At 39.6% G+C, this 19,991-nt stretch overlaps 1 protein-coding gene across 1 annotated transcript; it reads right to left on the reverse strand.

The window, feature by feature from the left end:
• Positions 1-10,560: 10,560 nt before the first annotated feature.
• Positions 10,561-19,982, reverse strand: LZIC (leucine zipper and CTNNBIP1 domain containing). Its single transcript, XM_070404041.1, is given in 8 exon segments — positions 10,561-10,862; positions 10,865-10,903; positions 11,367-11,448; positions 11,630-11,725; positions 12,991-13,089; positions 13,848-13,983; positions 15,116-15,224; positions 19,948-19,982. Coding segments are annotated over 7 exon segments (597 nt in total). The 5' UTR covers positions 15,217-15,224; positions 19,948-19,982; the 3' UTR covers positions 10,561-10,818.
• Between the last annotated feature and the right edge of the window lie 9 nt (positions 19,983-19,991).

The following is a 19,991-nucleotide window of genomic DNA, read 5'->3' on the forward strand; positions in this document are numbered from 1 at the left end:
GTCTAGTCTCTGTAGTCAATCACTTATTCAAAAAATATTGAGTACTTCCCAGGTACATGCCACTGTGCGAGGCAAGGGATAAAGTGCAAATCAGACACATATTGTCCTTGTCCTGATGAAGGGTCAGACAGACACCGATGAGTTACTACTGAATAATTCATCGCAACTATAGTTGAATGCTAAAAGCTGAAATACAATGGGATGGGAAACCATATAATTGGGAATCAGACCTTGCATCAAGGAGAGTTCTATGGGAAAGTCACACTGAAGCTTACACTTGAGGTGTAAGTAGGAGTTAACTAGACAAGAGTGGGGAGAGCACACAGTAGAACTACAGAAAGGCCATGAGGAGAAAAGAGAGCCTGGTGACATCACACAACTGAGCGAGAAAGCCAGATGGCCGGAGTGCAGAGTGATGGGGAAAGAGGCCCCAATGAGGCTGGGAGATGCCACGCCCAGATCCAAGAGAACGTCATAGGTCTATTTTTTTTTTTTTAGTATTTTGTAACCATTTTAATAATTTCTTATTTTCCAAACACTGCTTTCATAACAGAAGTGTTTTACACTTGCACAATATTAATGACTGTATTGTACATGGAAGCCGCGGTAGGCTGGTTACACAATAAGACTGCAAACAAACAGTGGTACTTTCCTGACGTTAGAAGAGGACGTGCCGAAACCGGTTTGGCTCAGTGGATAGAGCGTCGGCCTGCGGACTGAGGGGTCCCAGGTTCGATTCCGGTCAAGGGCATGTACCTGGGTTGCGGGCACATCCCCAGTAGGAGATGTGCAGGAGGCAGCTGATCGATGTTTCTCTCTCATCGATGTTTCTAACTCTCTATCTCTCTCCCTTCCTCTCTGTAAAAATCAATAAAATATATTTAAAAAAAAGAAAAAAGAAGAGGACGTAAAACCGAAACATCACCAAAAGTACATAAAAACTCATAGGCGTAAACACCCAAGTACGTTAAAAAATATAATCAGAAAAAAATGCAATTGTTAAAAAGTGGCTTAGAGCAGAGCCACTGTCACCAGCAGCTGCAAATGGCAATTCGGGTTGAGAGCTAGTTCGGACAACTTCACACGACCCCTGCACATGCTGACTGATGCCCCTTTGCAATGTGCAATCAAGGCTGCAGTTCCACCAAGAGGCTCTGAGGTCACTACGAAAGGCAGGCACACTTCTACCCCTCACGTTAGCTATGGCACCAGTTGGAATTACATACCTTATTCATATCTCCAGCTCCGAGTATGTGGGACTTTATTATACATAAAAATCTAGAGAATTTCATAGGTCTTTATTCCAAAAGTAATGAGAACCATTGAAAGGTTTAAACAAGGGCGTGACATGGTTGGATTTGTATTTAAATAGATGACTATGGCTTTAGCATGGAGAATGGACTAAAAAGGAACAAGAATGGTGTATCAGTCAGCTATTGCTGCATAACAAACCACCTCAAAACTCAGTGGCTTAAACAAGCATTAGTTATTTTGCTCAGGTATCTGTGAATTGCCTAGTGTGGGCCACTTCAGGTCACGGGTTGACTATGACTCTGCTGGGCTGGGTTGGGGTCAGCAGGGTTTAGCTGAAAATTGGGATTGTCTGCTCCACATGTCCCCTCATTCTCTTTGGACTAGATGCTACCTGGGTCATACTCTTTTGATGAATGGCAGAAGAGAAAGAGTCCCAAGGCAAACTGTGGGCGCATACTGAAGACCTCTCCAGGAGTCACATCCACAAACATTCTCTTGACTAAATTGTTTCATGGCCAGGCCCTAAACCAGTGATGGCAAACCTTTTGAGCTCGGCGTGTCAGCATTTTGAAAAACCCTAACTTAACTCTGGTGCCGTGTCACATATAGAAATTTTTTGATATTTGCAACCATAGTAAAACAAAGACTTATATTTTTGATATTTATTTTATATATTTAAATGCCATTTAACAAAGAAAAATCAACCAAAAAAATGAGTTCGCATGTCACCTCTGACACTCGTGTCATAGGTTCGCCATCACTGTCCTAAACAGTGGGGTGAGGAAGTCTATTCCACCCCAAGGGACGGAGGTGTGAATATTTGTTGAGTAACACTCTACTATATCACAGCAGTTATGACCAAGGCATTTTCCATTCTGATGGAAACGACATAAATGGTAGTCTTGCTCTCCTCATCCTAAGCCACCTTGCTTTAGCTCCCAAACAAGAGCTTTATTTTCCCCAAAACCCTTGACGGATGCGATGGAAAACTGGTGTAATATTACCAGTCTAGAATTACTTTGATCACTTACAGAACAGTTTAGGCCAGCGTTGCTACTTCATAACTGTAATGTTGCTATTGTTATGAATCGTAATGTAAATATCTGATATGCAGGATGGTCTTAGGCGACCCCTGTGAAAGGGTCGTTCGACCACCAGAGGGGTCTCTACCCACAGGTTGAGAACTGCTGGTTTAGGGTCTTTGACCCCAATTTTTTCATTGGGTCTTTGGATGCAGTACATATATGGTTTGTAGGTGATCAGACGCACATGAGTAATGATGAATGGTTTTATAAGTTTTAAGAAATAAATCGATCCCTTTTTGCACTTATTTCTAAGTAAACATGAGATGAATTTCCTCCTGTCAGGGCTGGCTCCAGCTTGCCCAGAAATGCTCACTCTTCTGCCCATGGCTCCAAGGCTACCTACTAAGTCTACAATGTTTTCCAAATGGAAAGGCATAGTAGGTAATTTATTTGGAGGGGTATGGCACATTACTCTATACTCCCATCAATTTTTAGATATAATTTGGGGTTTTCTTTTTAAAAATAATTACTTGAGGAGAAAAGAAAATCTGTGGTTTTGTGTGTGTGTTTATTTACCAAAGTCCCGATTTCTTTTTAAAATATATTTTTATTGATTTGAGAGAGAGAAGGGAGAGGGATAGAGAGATAGAAACATCGATGAGAGAGAATCATTAATCAGCTGCTTCCTACACACCCCCCTACTGGGGATCAAGCCTGCAACCCAGACATGTTCCCTGACCAGGAATTGAACCAGTGACCTCTTGGGTCATGGGTTGACACTCAACCAGGGCCACACCAGCGGGGCAGTCCTGATTTCTTATCTCACATTCTTGGGCTCAGCTTTCACTGGGTTCTTCCTTCCCTTCCCTTCTTGCAGTTAGGCACGCATTCACAGCAATAGTCCTGGGTCTTTAATAAGAAGCTAGCCTTGCTGTGGACATCAATACTTTGGGTGGGGTGGGAGGCTGAGGGGAGAGTTCATGTAACTCAGGAGCAGCCCTGTGGGGAGTAAAAGTGAACTATTTTTAGCTGAATTCAAGTGGAGGCAATTCACTTCAAGAATCCAAAGGCTTCAGCAATATCTCAGACTGACTTTAATGAGTAGTTAGACTGAAATAGCTCCAGGCTCCAGGGGGCAGAGCAACCTACCGAGGACCTCTCCTGGAGATAAAAAGGCACTTTTATAGCTTGCAGCATCTAGTGTCAGCCTCTTCCGCGCCCCTAGCACAGCGCTCAGCATGCAGCATTTCTGCTCATCTTACTAATTGGTGGCTAAATACAGGCAGAAAAGAAAGGGACACTCATTTCACCAATAAGTAGAAAAGCTCCCTTAGGAAAGAACAGAAGACAGCTCACAGGGAAGAGGAGTCGAGTGAGTCCTTAAGAAAGCACCCAGGTGACACTTGTGATTTTTTAAAACTCTGAGCAGGCAATTTCTACTTAATTTCTTTTCAGAGTAGGAGACTGAAGCAGCACGCTAAAGGGGCTACAGTGTCTGCAAGAGATAAAGGGACCAGTTTTAATTTGCCTTCCATTTCTGCTGTTCATGACACCCTGCAGAGGCAGACTATAATATTAACACACAAATGCCCACAAACATTCTTTCATTAGGATGTCTTGGGTTATCATAAGATCTCTGTAGCCCAATTTACATTCAGAGAAAATATAACAGAAAAAGTAATTTAGTTCACCTCCAAGAAAGGAAAAAACAGGAGTAACAGAATTGTCAGCCTTTTCACCACATTAATTTCATATTATGATCTTTATTTTATTTCCCATTACTTCAAATATCTAGAATATGAACACAAGCTTCCTTTAGTCAAACCAAACACAATGCCTCCATTTTATTTATTAATCTTAAAATGTTTAAGATTTTAAGTACAAGTGGTACTATTTAGCTTTTATACAGTTCCTTATATTGTAGTTTCAAAGTAATTTATATAGTTAATAACCATTCCTCACAAAAATGTCTACATGAATAGCTGGAAGATGACTTGAGAAAATGGGGTAAAAATTAAGTATAAGAATGGCCGAATTAGTACTAGAAATGGAATGATGAGGTTCAGGACATGCTACCCCAAAATCTGGCAACTTGGCATTTGAAGATGAAGGAATTTGAGCAGTGACAGGGGCAGGAAGGACTTTCGACTTTCCCCTGCAACAGGTCATAAAGCCTTCATGAGAGGTGCCTTCCCAATACCTGGAGGAAAGGGGAACCTTACCTCGAAGATAAGGGACACAGAGGGGAATCTGAACAAAGAGGTGTTGCTAAGTCTTCCTCTGTTTGCTGCATTTCATATTATGATCTTTATTTCCCATTGCCTTTGCCCTATCACATCTTTCCATGACTTTCCACTCTTCATCAAAGCTAACATAGCCCTGGCTGGGTAGCTCATTTGGTGGGAGTGTTGCCTTGTACACCAAAAGGTTGTAGATTCAATTCCTGGTAAAGGCACAAGTCTAGGTTGCAGGTTTGAGCCCAGATTAGGGTGCATATGGGAAGTAACCGATCAATGTTTCTCACATCGATGCTTCTCTCTCTCTCCCTCCCCCTCCTTCCTACAAAAAAAAAAAAAACAATAAACATATTTTTGGGTGAGGAATAAATTTCTTTTTATAAAAAGCTAGCATTACAAACACTCAGGTTTGTTTCTCGGGTCTTCATTTCTTTATGAAGGCTCCCATGTCACATAAAACTTATATTAAATAAATTTGTATGATTTTCTCTTGTTAATCCAGTGGTTCTCAACCTTCCTAGTGCCGCGACCCTTTAAGACAGTTCCTCATGTTGTGGTGACCCCCAATTTCGTTGTTACAAATTGAACATAATTAAAGCATAGTGATTAATCACAAAAACAGTATGTAAATATGTGTTTTCCGATGGTCTTAGGCGACCCCTGTGAAAGGGTCGTTTGACCCCCAAAGGGGTCACGACCCACAGGTTGAGAACCACTGTGTTAATCTGTCTTTTGTTATAGGAACCTCAGCCAAGAACATAAAAGGGTAGAGGAAAGATATTTTCCCTCCCCTACAGTAGTATTCCAGCTTTCTCTCCATTTAATATTCTCCAAAACAACTTAATTACATAAATATTTTAATGAGACATACAGTTTACAAGGTTGATTAAAAGATGAGATAAAATCATAGTTGAAAGAGATCACTTAGATCAAATTGTATAGATCAGGATTATTTCCAAGCATACTATTCTAGATAGATACACAGCTGAAATAATGTTTCTAAGAACCCAGCTAACCATGATAGAGTAACAACTTTGTTTATTGTGAGGTCTATGTAAAACACAATTTTATCACTGTAAAATAAACCTCTTGGCAATGCAGCTGGATAGCTATTATCTATATAAACACTGAAGAGTCTCTCTCTTTTTTTTAAAAGGATTCCACCCAATACCATTTTAGAAAATTTGACAAAAAGAGCCAAGTATTGTGTCTGCATATATCAGCCCTCGGTAAATGTCTGAGGAAAGAATAAATGACATAACTAGAAGAGGTAGCAGATAGAAACTTTCCCTGCTCCCACACTGTCATTAAGATTTTTCCAAAACATGATTTCTTCCCATACATTTCAAGATATAATCCCCACCAGGGGAAAGCACATTTTGAGTTTTTCAAACCAAAAGGGCCTAGTGCACCCTTGTCTGGTTCTTTGATTGGAACAAAATGAACCTGGCACAATCAACCTCCCACTCTGGCAAGAGCAGCACTGTGGGAGGTCCTAAGTGCCTTGTGGGAGCGGCTCCAGAAGAGGCATGCACATGAGTGAGCACATGCTCCTATCTCTCACTTCTCCTCCAAGTTCACAAGTTCAAAGACAGAGCCCACATTTTCCTTTCTAAGAATGCAAAGTGGATTTAGGCATATCTACCTACACTCCTTTATGTGGGATTTTTTTTTAAATGTATTTTATTGATTTTTTACAGAGAGGAAGGGAGAGGGATAGAGAGTTAGAAACATCGATGAGAGAGAAACATCGATCAGCTGCCTCATGCACACTCCCTACTGGGTATGTGACCGCAACCAAGGTACATGCCCTGACCAGAATCGAACCTGGGACCCTTGAGTCTGCGGGCTGACGCTCTATCCACTGAGCCAAACCGGTTAGGGCATATGTGGGGTCTTGTTCATGCTATTTTCTTGCAGAGGAATAAATCTCCATACTTTTGGCAGGATGAAAAGAAATGCCACAAGGCTGAGGCTAAGGAGCTGAGAGTTCACCTGTTTGCTCCAAATGTACACATGTTCCTTTCATGAGTAAACATGAAACAAAATATTTAAATAAATGAGTATATGCTCAGAGCTATATAAACCAAATCTAAGGTACAATTGTCCAAGACCTGGAATAAACTTGATGTATGTCAAATTTACAAAGTTATCTATTTTTTCTTTTTAAAAATATGTGCCCTTACTGGGGATCGAACTCACAAACATGGCATTATCAGGACAACGCTCCAACCAACTGAACTACTCAGCCAGGGCAGGTTATCTTTTCTTTTAAAGAAGTGGTAAAGCACCGCATTTTCTAAGGTCACAAGCAAATCAGGGTTAAGGCAATCGTTATTATCTAATCCAGGCCAAATATCTGCTTTTGCCTAAATTACCTATCTCTTTGATTATCACTGGGGATAACTGTTTCAGTTTTCAACTTGACTTGGTTTAGGAGTACTGGAGGAATAACACCAGGCCTAAGGGAACACAAGCCAAGAAAACATCTCCTCTTATCGGAAAGAACACCTCCATGTAATATGACGATTGAATAGTAACAAAAAGCAAAGTACCCCTCCTGCTAAGACATTTTAGTTTAAACAGACACAATTGAGAATACTTAGGCTCTTGCACCATGTACTGAAATTATGATTATAAAAAAAAGACAATCAGAAGTTCTTGTGGGAAGCCCTAAAAATTTATGGTCATAGTTGCAGTTGCCAGAAGTCAGGGCAGAGATCTGTATCTGATGCATAACCTTACAAAGAACCCTACTAGCATTATCTTCCTCTTTTCTAAGTCAAAAGAAAATTGGTGGTTCTCCTTGACCTCCTTTACAGAAAATAATTTTTTATTAGTTTAGTTATTGTCAACTGTAGTCCGCTGTCTGAGGCTGTAAGAAATGTGATCATCTCAGAGGAAAACAAGCGTTAGAAAGCTTCTAACTGGCAGCCTCAAACCTCTCAGCTTGTCTAATCCTTTGCTTGCAACAGCACGGACTTCCCATTGTGAACGCTTGGGAACACTACTGACCCCTTGTGTCTGAGGCCTTTCAGCATTTTAGTCTTTTCACTTTGCTGTCAGTGTGAGCAGGGAGAGAGGGGTTTCAGAAAGAAAGTCAGTCAGGAGGTCAAAAGGCCATATTCTAGGGGAATATCTAGACAGCCATAGTTTTAACCTGTGTTTTTGTGACTTAATGAAAATATTAAATGCTAGTTAACCCAGTTTCTAAACCTTTTAACACCAACCAGACAGACTGGGAGCAATTACAACTTGTTCAGGGGTCTGTGGGAATGCTGGCAGTTTTAATTTACATATTAATGCTGGAAAACATTTTCAGAGGCTAAGAAGAGCATTCTTTGGTCCTAATCATGAACAGAATAAGAAAAAAAAAAAAAGACAGGAAAGTGATTGAAAAGCTCTAGGCAAAATGGTCTGGGCTTATTTTTTTCTGTAATAATTTCAAACTATCCATCATTTACTGTAATAAGATACCGCAGCAATGGTGGATTTGTAGTCTTTTCTTTTGCCTAAGATGATCATTCTTTGGCTGAGTGTCTTCAATAAAAGACTTCACAATCAAAGTTAACAATCCATTTGTCCCAACTCCAACTCCTTCCTGAGAACAACTCATTCTATTTCTTGGTTTCTGCCTCTACCACCCACCTAGAATACTTATCTTACCACTCACAGGATAAAACAAAACACTGAAACATAGGAATTGTTTTAAATTACTAGATTTCATTAAACAGCCCAGTTGGACACTTGCTCATTGGAATTTACTTTGCTTCCTCCAGTTCTTTGAAAAAAAAAACAAGAATTCTGTTCATGAAAATATCAGCTTGACCCAAGGATGTAAAAAAGTTAGCTGCCTCAGCATTAGTTATTGCAGTTTGAGACCTCCCAAGAGGTCTAAAACACTAGAAGATTAAATATAGCAAAATATGAACAGGAAACATAGTTTGCAAGTCATTTAATAACTACAGCTGTATAGAATTTTCAAATGATTTATTTTTCAAATTATTATTCTGAATTAAATATCGAATTTGTGAAACAAAATATATCATATGCCCTTGAAAGAACTGTTAAGTGGTGGATTAACCCCAATGCAAAACTTGTTTCTGTCCTAAGGAAGAGAGGGGAACGCACAGTAATCACGGTAATCCTGTGTGGTAGTAGGTCCTATTATCCCCACTGAATAGAAGAGGAAAAAGAGGCTCAAAAAGCTGAAGTAACCTGTCAAAGAGCACATGGCCATGATTGGCAGTGTCTTGCTAGGCACTGCAAACTTGACCTCTTTTAAAGGAAGATTAATTTTAAATTGAGTACTAGTTATTGCTTACAAAATGAATATATTAATGTGGTTAATGACAAAATATTTCACTGATGTTGGTCTAATAGAAAGTTTAAGGGAAACCAAAATTAAGGACCCCAGATTCATCTAGGCCCCTTTGAAATACAAAATATTGCTAATTTTCCTCATCCTGCTACTGGAGGGGAAGGGGAAAGCTTGCTAAGGTTTGAAACAACAGCATAGCAATGCCATTCCCAGGTACCATATCCAAAAGAGCTGAAAACAGGTACTAAAACAAGTACTTACACACCAATGTTAATAGCACAATAGCCAATGAGTGGGGAAAAAAATGTTCATCAAGAGATAAATGGAAGAACACAATAGGGCACCCATGCAAGGGTATATTTTCCCTGTTAAAAGGAATGACATACTGATGTGGATTAACCTCGAAAATATTACACTAACTGAAAGAAGCCAGACACAAAAGGTCACATACTGTACGAACGTATTTATATGAAATATCCAGCTTAGGTAAATCCATAGAGATAGGAAGTAAATTAGTGGTGGCTGCAGGGCTAGGAGGGAACAGGGAGTTTCTAATGAAAATGTTCTGTAATTAAACAGTGGTGGTGATTGTATAATACTGTGAATGTTCTAAATGCCACTGAACTGTACACTTTAAAACGGTGAATGTTATGTTATGGGATTTTCACCGTGGCTAAAACAAAAATATAGAATAATGAAGTAATGATGATTGGCCATAAAGCCCTAAATGAAGAGCAGATAATTTGCCTTTTCTTGGTTTGTCACAATTTCAATGAGTTTTGGGCCATCATAAACCAATATATGAAAAATTACCCATTAACAGCTCCAAATAAGGCATTCATGTATCTGAGTTCCCCTATTTTGTCTAGTTGACAGAGCACCTAGTTGAGTTTACAGTTTATATGAAGCTTTAAAGATTTTTTAATTTGTATAAAGTGCAAAGAAAAAAAGTATTGAGAAACATATGAAAGACTATAAAATAGCCAGAGCCTAGGAACAACATACATGCAAATGGGGACATCTATATACAGAGACGTAAACACTCAGGAGAGAAACCTGCTTCTCCTCAGAACGTATTTTGTGTTTCTCCAAAAACTGACTAGTAAACAGTAATCTGCAGTCACCACCCAACGGGTTTTAGCAAAGAGGTCACACACAGGGAGGGCCTCTAGCTGCCACTTCCAATTACTCCCCTGGTGAAACAACACAGGAGGTTAAGTTACTTCAGGAGACTCTCAACAGGGCTGCCATTGTTCCAGGCTCAAAACTCCGAGAGACAATAGACCCTATTCTTCAGGAGAGCTTACAGGCTGGGGAATGGTCCCTTAGTGACAACTTTTTGTTAGGACATCGAATTTTTATAAACATGGACTTGTACAAATATATGTTAATTCTTTTCAAAGAACAACATAGGTTGAAAAAAAAAATAAAATTCAATGGACACGAAATGGGGAGTTTGGACCCCCAAGTTTTATCCCCAACTCTCTGATGTGACTTTAAGCAAGTCACTTTCTTTCTGAGCCTCGGTTTCCTTGTTTATTAAGTGAAAATGACTTCTAAGATCACTTAGGACTCTAAAATTCTATGAACACTTATGAGGTCTATTAATGTTGTTGCTACACTATTCACTCCAACACAAGTGGGGATAAATTCTGAGCAGAAAAGAATCACTAGTTCCTATCTTTTCATTTACTATCAGCACCGAAAAACAAAGAGCCTTAAAAAAACAGAAACTATTTTCTATATTCTCTTTAAACAGACAAATCATACTGAATAGGTCTAGAGATCCCTCCATCCCACCAAGTCCAGGATCACCCAGAAGACTGCCCTACAGAAAGCACAATGGTGAAGGGCACAAACAGAAGCCACGAGTATGTTTTTGTCACCTTTTCTTAGGTTATGAATGCACTTGAAGAATCTCTTGATTTCTTTGCAATGACTCGAAATCCCCAGAAGAAAAACGCCATTTACAAGAATGTGATCACCGTCCCAAGCTTCCACACCACGTCATTTTTTTGTTTTTTCAACCTCAAAACTTGCCAAAGCAAGAACTTTGTCTCCAGAGCCTAAGAGAGAGACACATAAATGAAAACGAAAAGGTCATTTCAAATGCATTCACAGTTCCAGGCAAAGAGGCGAAAACTTATCACATACACATTGAAACAGAGATAAAGTTCGCTTCTATTACCAGCGCATTCCCCTAAGCTTTTCCCTTGCCATCCCAGTTTCCTTCCCCTCCAACCAACAATCAGCTCCAAGGGTCTCTTATTGGTTGCAAAGGGTAAAAATTTAGTTTACTTTTATATTTACATTTAGATGACAAACATTTTTAAAGCATTAGGCTATATTAACTTAATTGTTTGATTATAAAGTATTGGGAAATAAACTCAATAAAAGGGATTTATAAAGAAAACAATTCTGGTTTTACCTCTAAACTGAATCTGAGAGAGCCATCATGTTATCTCACCTACGCTATCTGTCCATCGGACAGTAATTCATGTTCAACTTTCAGAAATACGAGATACTCACCAAGGTCTGTAGAGACTTTCTCGAACTGGCTGAGAATAGCACCTGCATTTGCTGACAAGAAGGCCTCATCATCTGCAGTCAACTAAACAAAGCAAAACAAGTCCAGTGGAGTGGGTTCAAATCTTAACAGGCAGTTCTAGGAACCACTGCTAAGAATGCCTCAGGGCTATAAACTAGATCACAGATCAAGAAGTTCTGTACCAAATACTTTACACCTTTTCTTTATGGCTAGTGCTATCTTATATTAAATTAAACACAGGTACCTTCTCTCCAAGTTTCCTGAGAGCTGTTAATATCTCCACTTTCTGTTGAGTGTACAAGTCTCTTTCCAGCTTTCCAACCATGAGATCTCTATCCATCTATAATGGATGAACACAAAGCATATGGTGTTTAAGTTAAAAACATTCTATGCATAAAATACAGCTCTTCAGGTCTACTTCTTTAAAAAATATCCCCTAGCTGATTAATATTATAAGGAATTATAGAAACAATTCAAGACAAACATGATAGAAATGCTATTACACAGTTCTAATAAATCTTACTGCTAATCATAACCAGTCTTAGTTACAAACTGTTTAGTAGTAGAGTTTAGGGATTAGGAATTAGTAAGGCAACAGCTTCCTTTAGAGAGGATCCATCCTCTAAGAACTTATTAAACTGAAGTGTGGTTTATAGGCTTGAATGAGGTCATTGGTATCAGGCCTCCTGGTACTTGGGTTAAATATTGCCTTTACCACTAGAAACAGTGACAGTATATACTATACATTGGTACTATTCTATGTGCTTTACATATTACATATAATATGTGCTCTACATATATTATTTCATTTAATCCTCATAACAACCATAAGAGGGAGAAACTATTATTATTACCTTTTTTTACAGGTGGGGAAATTGAGGCACAAGAGTTTGAACAAAATAACTTCTCCAAGGTCACATATCTCTACATGGAGCAGGAATACAAATCCAGGCCAGTCTGACCTAAGTTCATACTCCTAACCACTATCCTACTGAATTACCAGTGCTTGCGAATAACCGTTAATGCCTTTATTACATCCAAGTTTATAAACACTTCTTCAAGTATCAGGCTTATAAAGACATTTGAAATCCTTAGGTGAGAAAGGCCACACACACACACACAAAGCAATGCTAATGAATTCTAGATGGGATTTCAACTCAGAGCTTCAGAAGTAAGTAGTAAAACCTTACCGGTAGAGTTCAAGTAAAAGTGGTCAGTAGCAATTTAAACTGCCACTTGCTGTTTAACCTTCTGTATTCAAAATCAACAATAACTGCTCAAAGGACGAATTTTGACCAATTTTTTAAAAATGGACTTTTTTAGAGCAGCTTTAGGTTCACAGTAAATTGAGTGAAAGGAACTGAGATTTCCCATATACCTCTTGCCCCCACTCACGCACAGCCTCTCCATTACAAACATCCCCCACCAGAGTGGGACATTGGTTTCAATTGATGAACCTACACTGAAACAGTTTACATTCAGGTTCACTCGTGGTGCTGTACATTCTCAACTGACCAATTTTTAAACTTCAGAATAACATGAGCAAATTGTTGGGCTAAGAAAAAAAATACACACAGCCATTGGGTCAATTTAAAGAAACTTTACCTCCGCTAACCTTGTCCGAAGCTGACCTGGTTGTTTCTTTGCAAACAATCTGATGACCTCTGGGGTTTTAAAGGCCTGGCTGATAGCTGCTTGGATAGCCTAGAAATACAAGGTGAAAACTAACCAAAATATTCCAATGAATCAGATGTTGCAACTGATTGATGGGTCTTCAGTTATTAATAGGCCTTCTTTATTTATCAAATACTGTTACAATTTTAGTTTCCATTTGCTATTTCTGTGCATGTCACTGGAGTCAAGTATATCCTATATAATAAAAGCCTAATACTAGTATGCTAAGTGTCCGGTAGTCCATTCAACCAATCTAAGTGTAATATGCTAATGATATGCTAAAGCCGTTCAACCATTCGCTATGACATGCACTGACCACCAGGGGGCAGATGCTCTGACTGGTAGGTTAGCTTACTGCTGGGGTCCGGCCGATTGGGACTGAACGAGATGGGCCGAACACACCCTGGAGCCCTCCCACAGTCCCTCCCCGGCTGGCCAACCTCCCACGTCTCTCCCCAGCCCTGATTGTGCACTGGTGGGGTCCCTTGGCCTGGCCTGTGCCCTCTTGCAGAGACCCCTCAGGGGATGTCAGACTGCCGGTTTCGGCCCTATCCCCGCATGCTAGGCTGAGGGACCCCACAGGTGCACAATGCCATGCATCGGGCCTCTAGTAACTAAATAAAGATCTGGAAGCATATGCTGTTTTATCCACAAGTGGACACTCACCTAGAAGTTAAACCTAAAAAAAAAGGATAAATTTTCTATCTTAAATATACTTACCAAAAAAAAAAAAAGAAAGAAGAAAAAAATGACCTAACTGTGTCATCTAGGTAAGTAATTATGCTTACCAGTTGCATTCCACTTAGTTCATCTACCAAAGTCATATTTCCAGACATGATTTTCTTCAGTGAATCATTAAATTCACTTAGTTGCTCCAGCGTTTCCTTTTTGGTTTCTTCATATTCATCTGCATCAAGTTCCTCTCTGAAGTGCAGTGAATATAATATATAAAATACAGAGTTCCAAGTGAAAACAGCAATGTTAGTATTTGTACACTGAGACTTCAGATACACATATTTACAAAAAAATATCTTGGGGAAAAAGGCTAAAACGAAATATCAAAATACTAATGATGGGTGTATTCAGATATTAAAAATGTGGGCATTTTGCTGCAATGTGGTTACTTTAACTAAACCTTTTTCTTTTAACAAAATGAGGCACATTTAAACCACATAATAACTTCCTTTTAAGCAGTCTATAAATCAATGATATAAACTTGGGCAAGATTGTTAACATAGCGAAGCCTCACTTTCTGTATCTATAAATTGAAGATAATAATAGTGCCCTCCTTATAGGGTTGCTAGGAGCAGTAAGTGACATATGGAAAGTGCTTGGCATGTAATAGGTACTAGTTATTTTCATTAATGGTAGGTAAAATTTTGTGCACCTTGAAATACAACAGGAATACAGCGCTTGCCATTTGAGTAAGAGGTTATTTTCATGCATCAAACAAAGCATTTATTAAACACTTACTACAAATAACAACAGTTACTATTTATGGAGCACCTACTCCATCCGAGCATTTTGTGGGCTCCTTCATTTGTAATATTTACCATGACTGAAGAGTCTTGGTCTTTTAATTAGTCAAGACTAAAAATACACCAGAAGTTCAAGTAGAACCTTCTCAGCTTGATGCCAAGCAGGGCTATTTTATTATTTTAATAATTCTTTATTGCTGAAGGTATTATATATGTCCCCTTTTCCCCCCATTTACCCCTCCTAGCCCCCCACCCCTGCCTTCAGCACCCTATCAGGGTTATTTTAAATACTGAAGACAAGGTAGGTGTTATTATTTCCATTTCACATATATGGAAATGGAAACTTAAGTATTTTGCCCACGTTCACACTTGCTTTGTAATTAAATGAAAGACTTTCACCTCCCAGCCTTTATGACCTCAAAGCCTACATTAACTTAATTTCTCCACCAGACAAAGCACTGTGAAGAACACTACAGGAGGAGTACAAATCACACATGGGCCTGAACTCACGGAGTTTGTAATCATGCTGCAGAAAAAAGCCATTTTTACAGCGTAACAGCATACAATTATACTATTACCTGCATTCCTCCAGATCTTGTAATTGCTGCATTAGTCTATCCAACTGTTCTTCTAAATTCTGCTTTAATTTGCTTGTCTCTGTCTTTCCTCTGGAAGCCATTTTAATCCCTAAACGGAACAATAAACCCACATACAGTATATAGTTGGCTATCTAAAATGATTCAACATACCAGGAAAATTTTAAATAGGCTATACTCTTTCTCAGCTATAGGTGTAGGAAAGATAGTTGTGCAAAGAAAATCTCAATTTATATATAAAAGTTTAAACTCACCCCACAAAAATGCTTGGCAGTTTTCTTTTTTTTCTAAGTGTTCTCATTTTAAATATTTCTTAAAATTAATTTTTGAGAGAGAGGAAGAGAGGGAGAGACAGAAACATCGATGCAAAAGTGTAACATCTATCAGTGGCCTCCTGCATGCTCCCTACCAGGGATGGAGCCAGCAACCAGAGCATGTGCCCTGATCCCTGACAGGGAATTGAACTGGCAACCCTTTGGTGCATGGGATGGTGCTCAACCAACTGAGCCACACTGGCCAGGGCCTGGCAATCTTCTTAATTGACTTGATGAATTAATTAGAAGTCTTCACTAGTGGGTCTATCTCACCTTAAACAGACTTGATAGATGAAAATACAGATTTATAAAGAAATAGATCAGGTGTGAATACAGATTCATTATAATATTCTTTTTCATTCTTAGTATGTTCCAGGACTTAGAACACTCCTAGGCCCTAGCTGGTTTGGCTCAGTGGATGGAGCATCGGACTGCGGACTGAGGGGTCCCAGGTTCGATTTCGGTCAAGAGCACATGCTCAGGTTGCAGCCTTGATCCCTAGTAGGGGTGTGCGGGAGGCAGCCAGTCAATGATTCTCTGTCATCATTGGTGTTTCTATCTTTTTCCCTCTCCCTTACTTTCTGAAATCAATAAAAATATATTTTTTTAAAAAAGAACACTCCTAGTATTATCTTGCTGGTCATATGTGTATTTACCTAATATTGTGTGGGCATGAACAACTTTTGATATGAATTTCTTCTTTGAAAATGTGCCCATTTTTCTACTGGATTGTATTTCCCTTACTGACTTATATAAGATGGATACAAAGACTTTGTATTTATGTTGCAAATTTTATCTTGTCTCCTGACTTTAAATTCTACTTATAATGTTTTTATCACAATAATTACTTTTAATGGTCAAATCTATCTTCTCCTTAAGTCTTCTTCGTCTGTGCCCCATGAAAGCAGGCCCTAACTATCTCAAGATTTGAAAATATATATTTTTTATCCTAAAACTTTTATATATGTATTTTTAACATTCAGCTCTTTAAGCCACCTACATTTTTTGCTAATGCTGAGAAGTTAGGGGTCTTTTATTTTCTTTCAAACGGATAGTCAATTACCCAAACACTGTTTATTAGTCAGTATTCATTTATGCCACCTTTAATGTACTCAATCGTGGCTCAATAGTGTTTCATTGATAATATTCTGGTCCTAAGGCATTGCCTTACTATTTTAATTTTTATAGCTTTAGAGCTAATGTATAATGATAACTGATAAGAAGTTGCTTTTATTACTGTGGGTTTCTTCCCCCCAATAACTCTTGGTTATTCGTGTGCATTTCCTCTTTTAGATATGTATTTCCAGAAGAAATTTAGATGAATTTAAAATCAGTCTGTCAAGTTTTCTTAGAAATTAAATTGAGCCCTAACTGGCTTGGTTCAGTGAATAGAGTGTAAACTTTCGGATTGAAGGGTCCCAGGTTCGATTCCAGTCAAGGGCACATACCTCGGTTGCAGTCTCAATCCCCACATGGGAGGCAACCAATCAATGTGTCTCTCTCACATTGATGTTTCTCTCTTTCTCTCCCCTTCCACTCTCTCTAAATATCAATGGAAAAATATCATCGGGTGAGGATAAACAATAAATAAATAAATTCAATTGACATTTTGACAGGGCTTACATTTAAGTTAGACACTAATGTGGAGAAAACTCGTATCCTTGAAATTTGAATCTTCCTATCAAGCAATATCTATTTTATTTAGGCTTTCTTTTATAATTTTTAAAAAGAAAATATTTTTTCCACAAAGGCCTTGAACATTGGCTATTCTTAGATATTTTGTATATTTTGTTAATATTGGAAATAGGGTTTTCATTATTATAATTCCTGATTATTGCTGATGTAGAGAAGAGCTACTGATTTTGGTGTTGATATTGTATGCATCTAACATTTATAGCGTTTAAGTTTTTCTATTTATAAAAATTAAACTTACATTCCTTTTGGGAAACACATATTGCCTAGTATTAGGTATAAACCATTCATTGAAACCTAAATCCTAGGGTAACATATTAAAACATTTAAAATTTTCCTATACATAATCAATATCAGATGATTTGATATGTGAACTTCAGTGAAGAGAATTCCTTACATCATATTCAAAGCAGAATTTAATCAGTGAAAATCTACTCTTACTACCTGCCATATCTCTTAAAACTAAATAATCTACAATCATTAATAACATGTAAATGTAAATGAGTATAGCCAGAAGTGTAATTTATGATAGCTATGCCTCATGTAATATTTCTCCTGGAAATACATATTTAAATTTTATTTTAAATCTGTTGTATTTTCCAGTAAAATTTAAGGCAAACCTGAGATAAAACTGAAAGTGTCTTTTCAGGATTAATTTCCTATAGTCTAACCATGCTGGACTACTTGCTATTTCAGAAAATGCTATGAACTTTCATCCTTCTCTTGGGAGCTTGCATTTTTTTTCTAGCTGACAAGCCCAGGTCATTCAGTCTTAAGGGACTAGCTCAAGTCCACCTCCTCCACAACGCCTTCCTTGGTTACCCCCACTCACTAGGTTGTGAATTATTTGAGAGTAGGGATTTTGCTTTCTCTTTTGTTTTTTTTAAAAATATATTCCATTGATTTTTTACAGAGAGGAAGGGAGAGAGATAGAGAGTTAGAAACATTGATCAGCTGCCTCCTGCACATCTCCCACTGGGGATGTGCCCGCAACCCAGGTACATGCCCTTGACCGGAATCGAACCCGGGACCGTTCAGTCCGCAGGCCGACGCTCCATCCACTGAGCCAAACCGGTTTCGGCTTGCTTTCTCTTTATAAACCAGCATCTAGCACAACGCTGCACACACAGAAAGTACTGGATAAATAATTGGCAAATCAATAATGAAAAGAGGAGTCTTTTTTGTGTGTGCTGTTGGTTTTTGTTGTTCTTGTTAATCCTCACCTGAGGATATTTTTTCCATTGCTTTTCAGAGAGTGGAAGGGAGGGAGGGGGAGAGAAAGAGAAACATCAATGTGAGAGAGACACATCAACTGGTTGCCTCTCCCCCACTGCAGGGCATGGAGGGAACCAGCTACCCAGGTATGTGCCCTTGACCCAGAATCGAACCTGTGACCCTTCCATACGCAGCCTATGCTATAACCACATAGCCACACTGGCCAGGGCTGCATTCCACATCTTATTCTCTATTTACCACTTTTTTCTTCCTTGAATTATATGAGTTCATTATAGAGTGTTTTCTGTGTCTTCCTCTCCAACTGTAAAAGTTCTGAAAGCAGAAAATTAGTCTGATTCCGCTTAGCCTCGATACTCAGTAACTGGATGAAGTGTATAAAGGCACAACATATTTTAGGGAGGTAAAGCTATTCTAAATAAATTCCAGAGAAACTTTAAAAGCCTTAACCTGGCGCTACATTGAGATTTACCCGAGAAAGATTAACTCGCTGGCACCATCTAGCATTCAATAAAGGTGGTGCATCTTTTACCAAAAACTAATCTGGAGAGGAAACTACTCATTCATGCTCAGTCATCTCTTTTTTTAAAAAACAAAACAAAAACTTTTTTATTTATTTCAGAGTGGAAGAGAAAAAAACATCGATGATGAGAGAGAATCGTTGGCTGGCTGCCTCCTGCACACCCCTTACTAGGGATCTAGCTGCCACCCAGGCAGGCATGTGCCCTGACCTGGAATGGAACTGTGACCTCCTGGTTCCTAGGTTCTCGCTCAGCCACTGAGCCACGCCCACCGGGCTCACCTGTCTCTTATCACTCTGGACTCTGCACGGTGCTGACAGGTCTCAAACTGCATACACCTCCAGCTCTTGAAGTCCCAGTGTCATAAGCTTGAGGAAAGTGACACTGCTCATCAGAACTACAAGAAGCTCGACGTGCGAACAAACCACCGTGGGGTGGAGCTGGCTGGGTAAAGAAAAACCATTTGCAAGTAGTTTTTATTCACTAGGTATAATCTTGGCCTAAAGCAGTCCAGATAGCTCCCACTGGAGCCGCCTGCAACTGAAACACACCCCCCTCTTTCTAGGAAGACATCCAGGGGGCCTCGTTGGGGGTGGTGATGGGGTGTTGGGGGGGGGGGGGGGCAGGACAGCCTTTCTGAGATGTTTCCTAGTGCGGGCGTTACTGAGGAAAACCCCCGCGCGGACTCGCCTTGAGGGAAGCTGTCAAGTCCAGAAAGGCACAGAGAAGTAAGGGCGGAGAGCACCCCTTTCCCATTTCCGGCTGGAAGAGAGCTGCGTTTGGACCGCAACCTTCCGGACGCGGTCAGGGAGCAGCCCCGGCCACGGCCCCAAATCCTGTCTCCACGGGGGAACTTGAAGCTCCCGCACGCGGGTCCTGCGGCGGCCGGGCTCGACTAGGCCCCGGTTGCCACCAGAGGTCGCCGTGAACCCAACACCCCGAAACTTTTCGGCCCTCCCCGACCAGAACCCGAACGACCTCTTCAGGATTTCGGGGCTCCCTCTCCGTCTCAGGACCCTGGTCCTCAGAGTTGAGAGCCAGGGGCCCCGCCTACCTGCTAGTCCTGGGCTGGCGGACGCGCGCTGGGGGAGCACTTCC

Source organism: Myotis yumanensis, unplaced genomic scaffold (assembly GCF_028538775.1).
Source record: "Myotis yumanensis isolate MYYU_CA2020_CCGP unplaced genomic scaffold, mMyoYum1.0.hap1 SCAF_2, whole genome shotgun sequence".
Classification (NCBI taxonomy): domain Eukaryota; kingdom Metazoa; phylum Chordata; class Mammalia; order Chiroptera; family Vespertilionidae; genus Myotis; species Myotis yumanensis.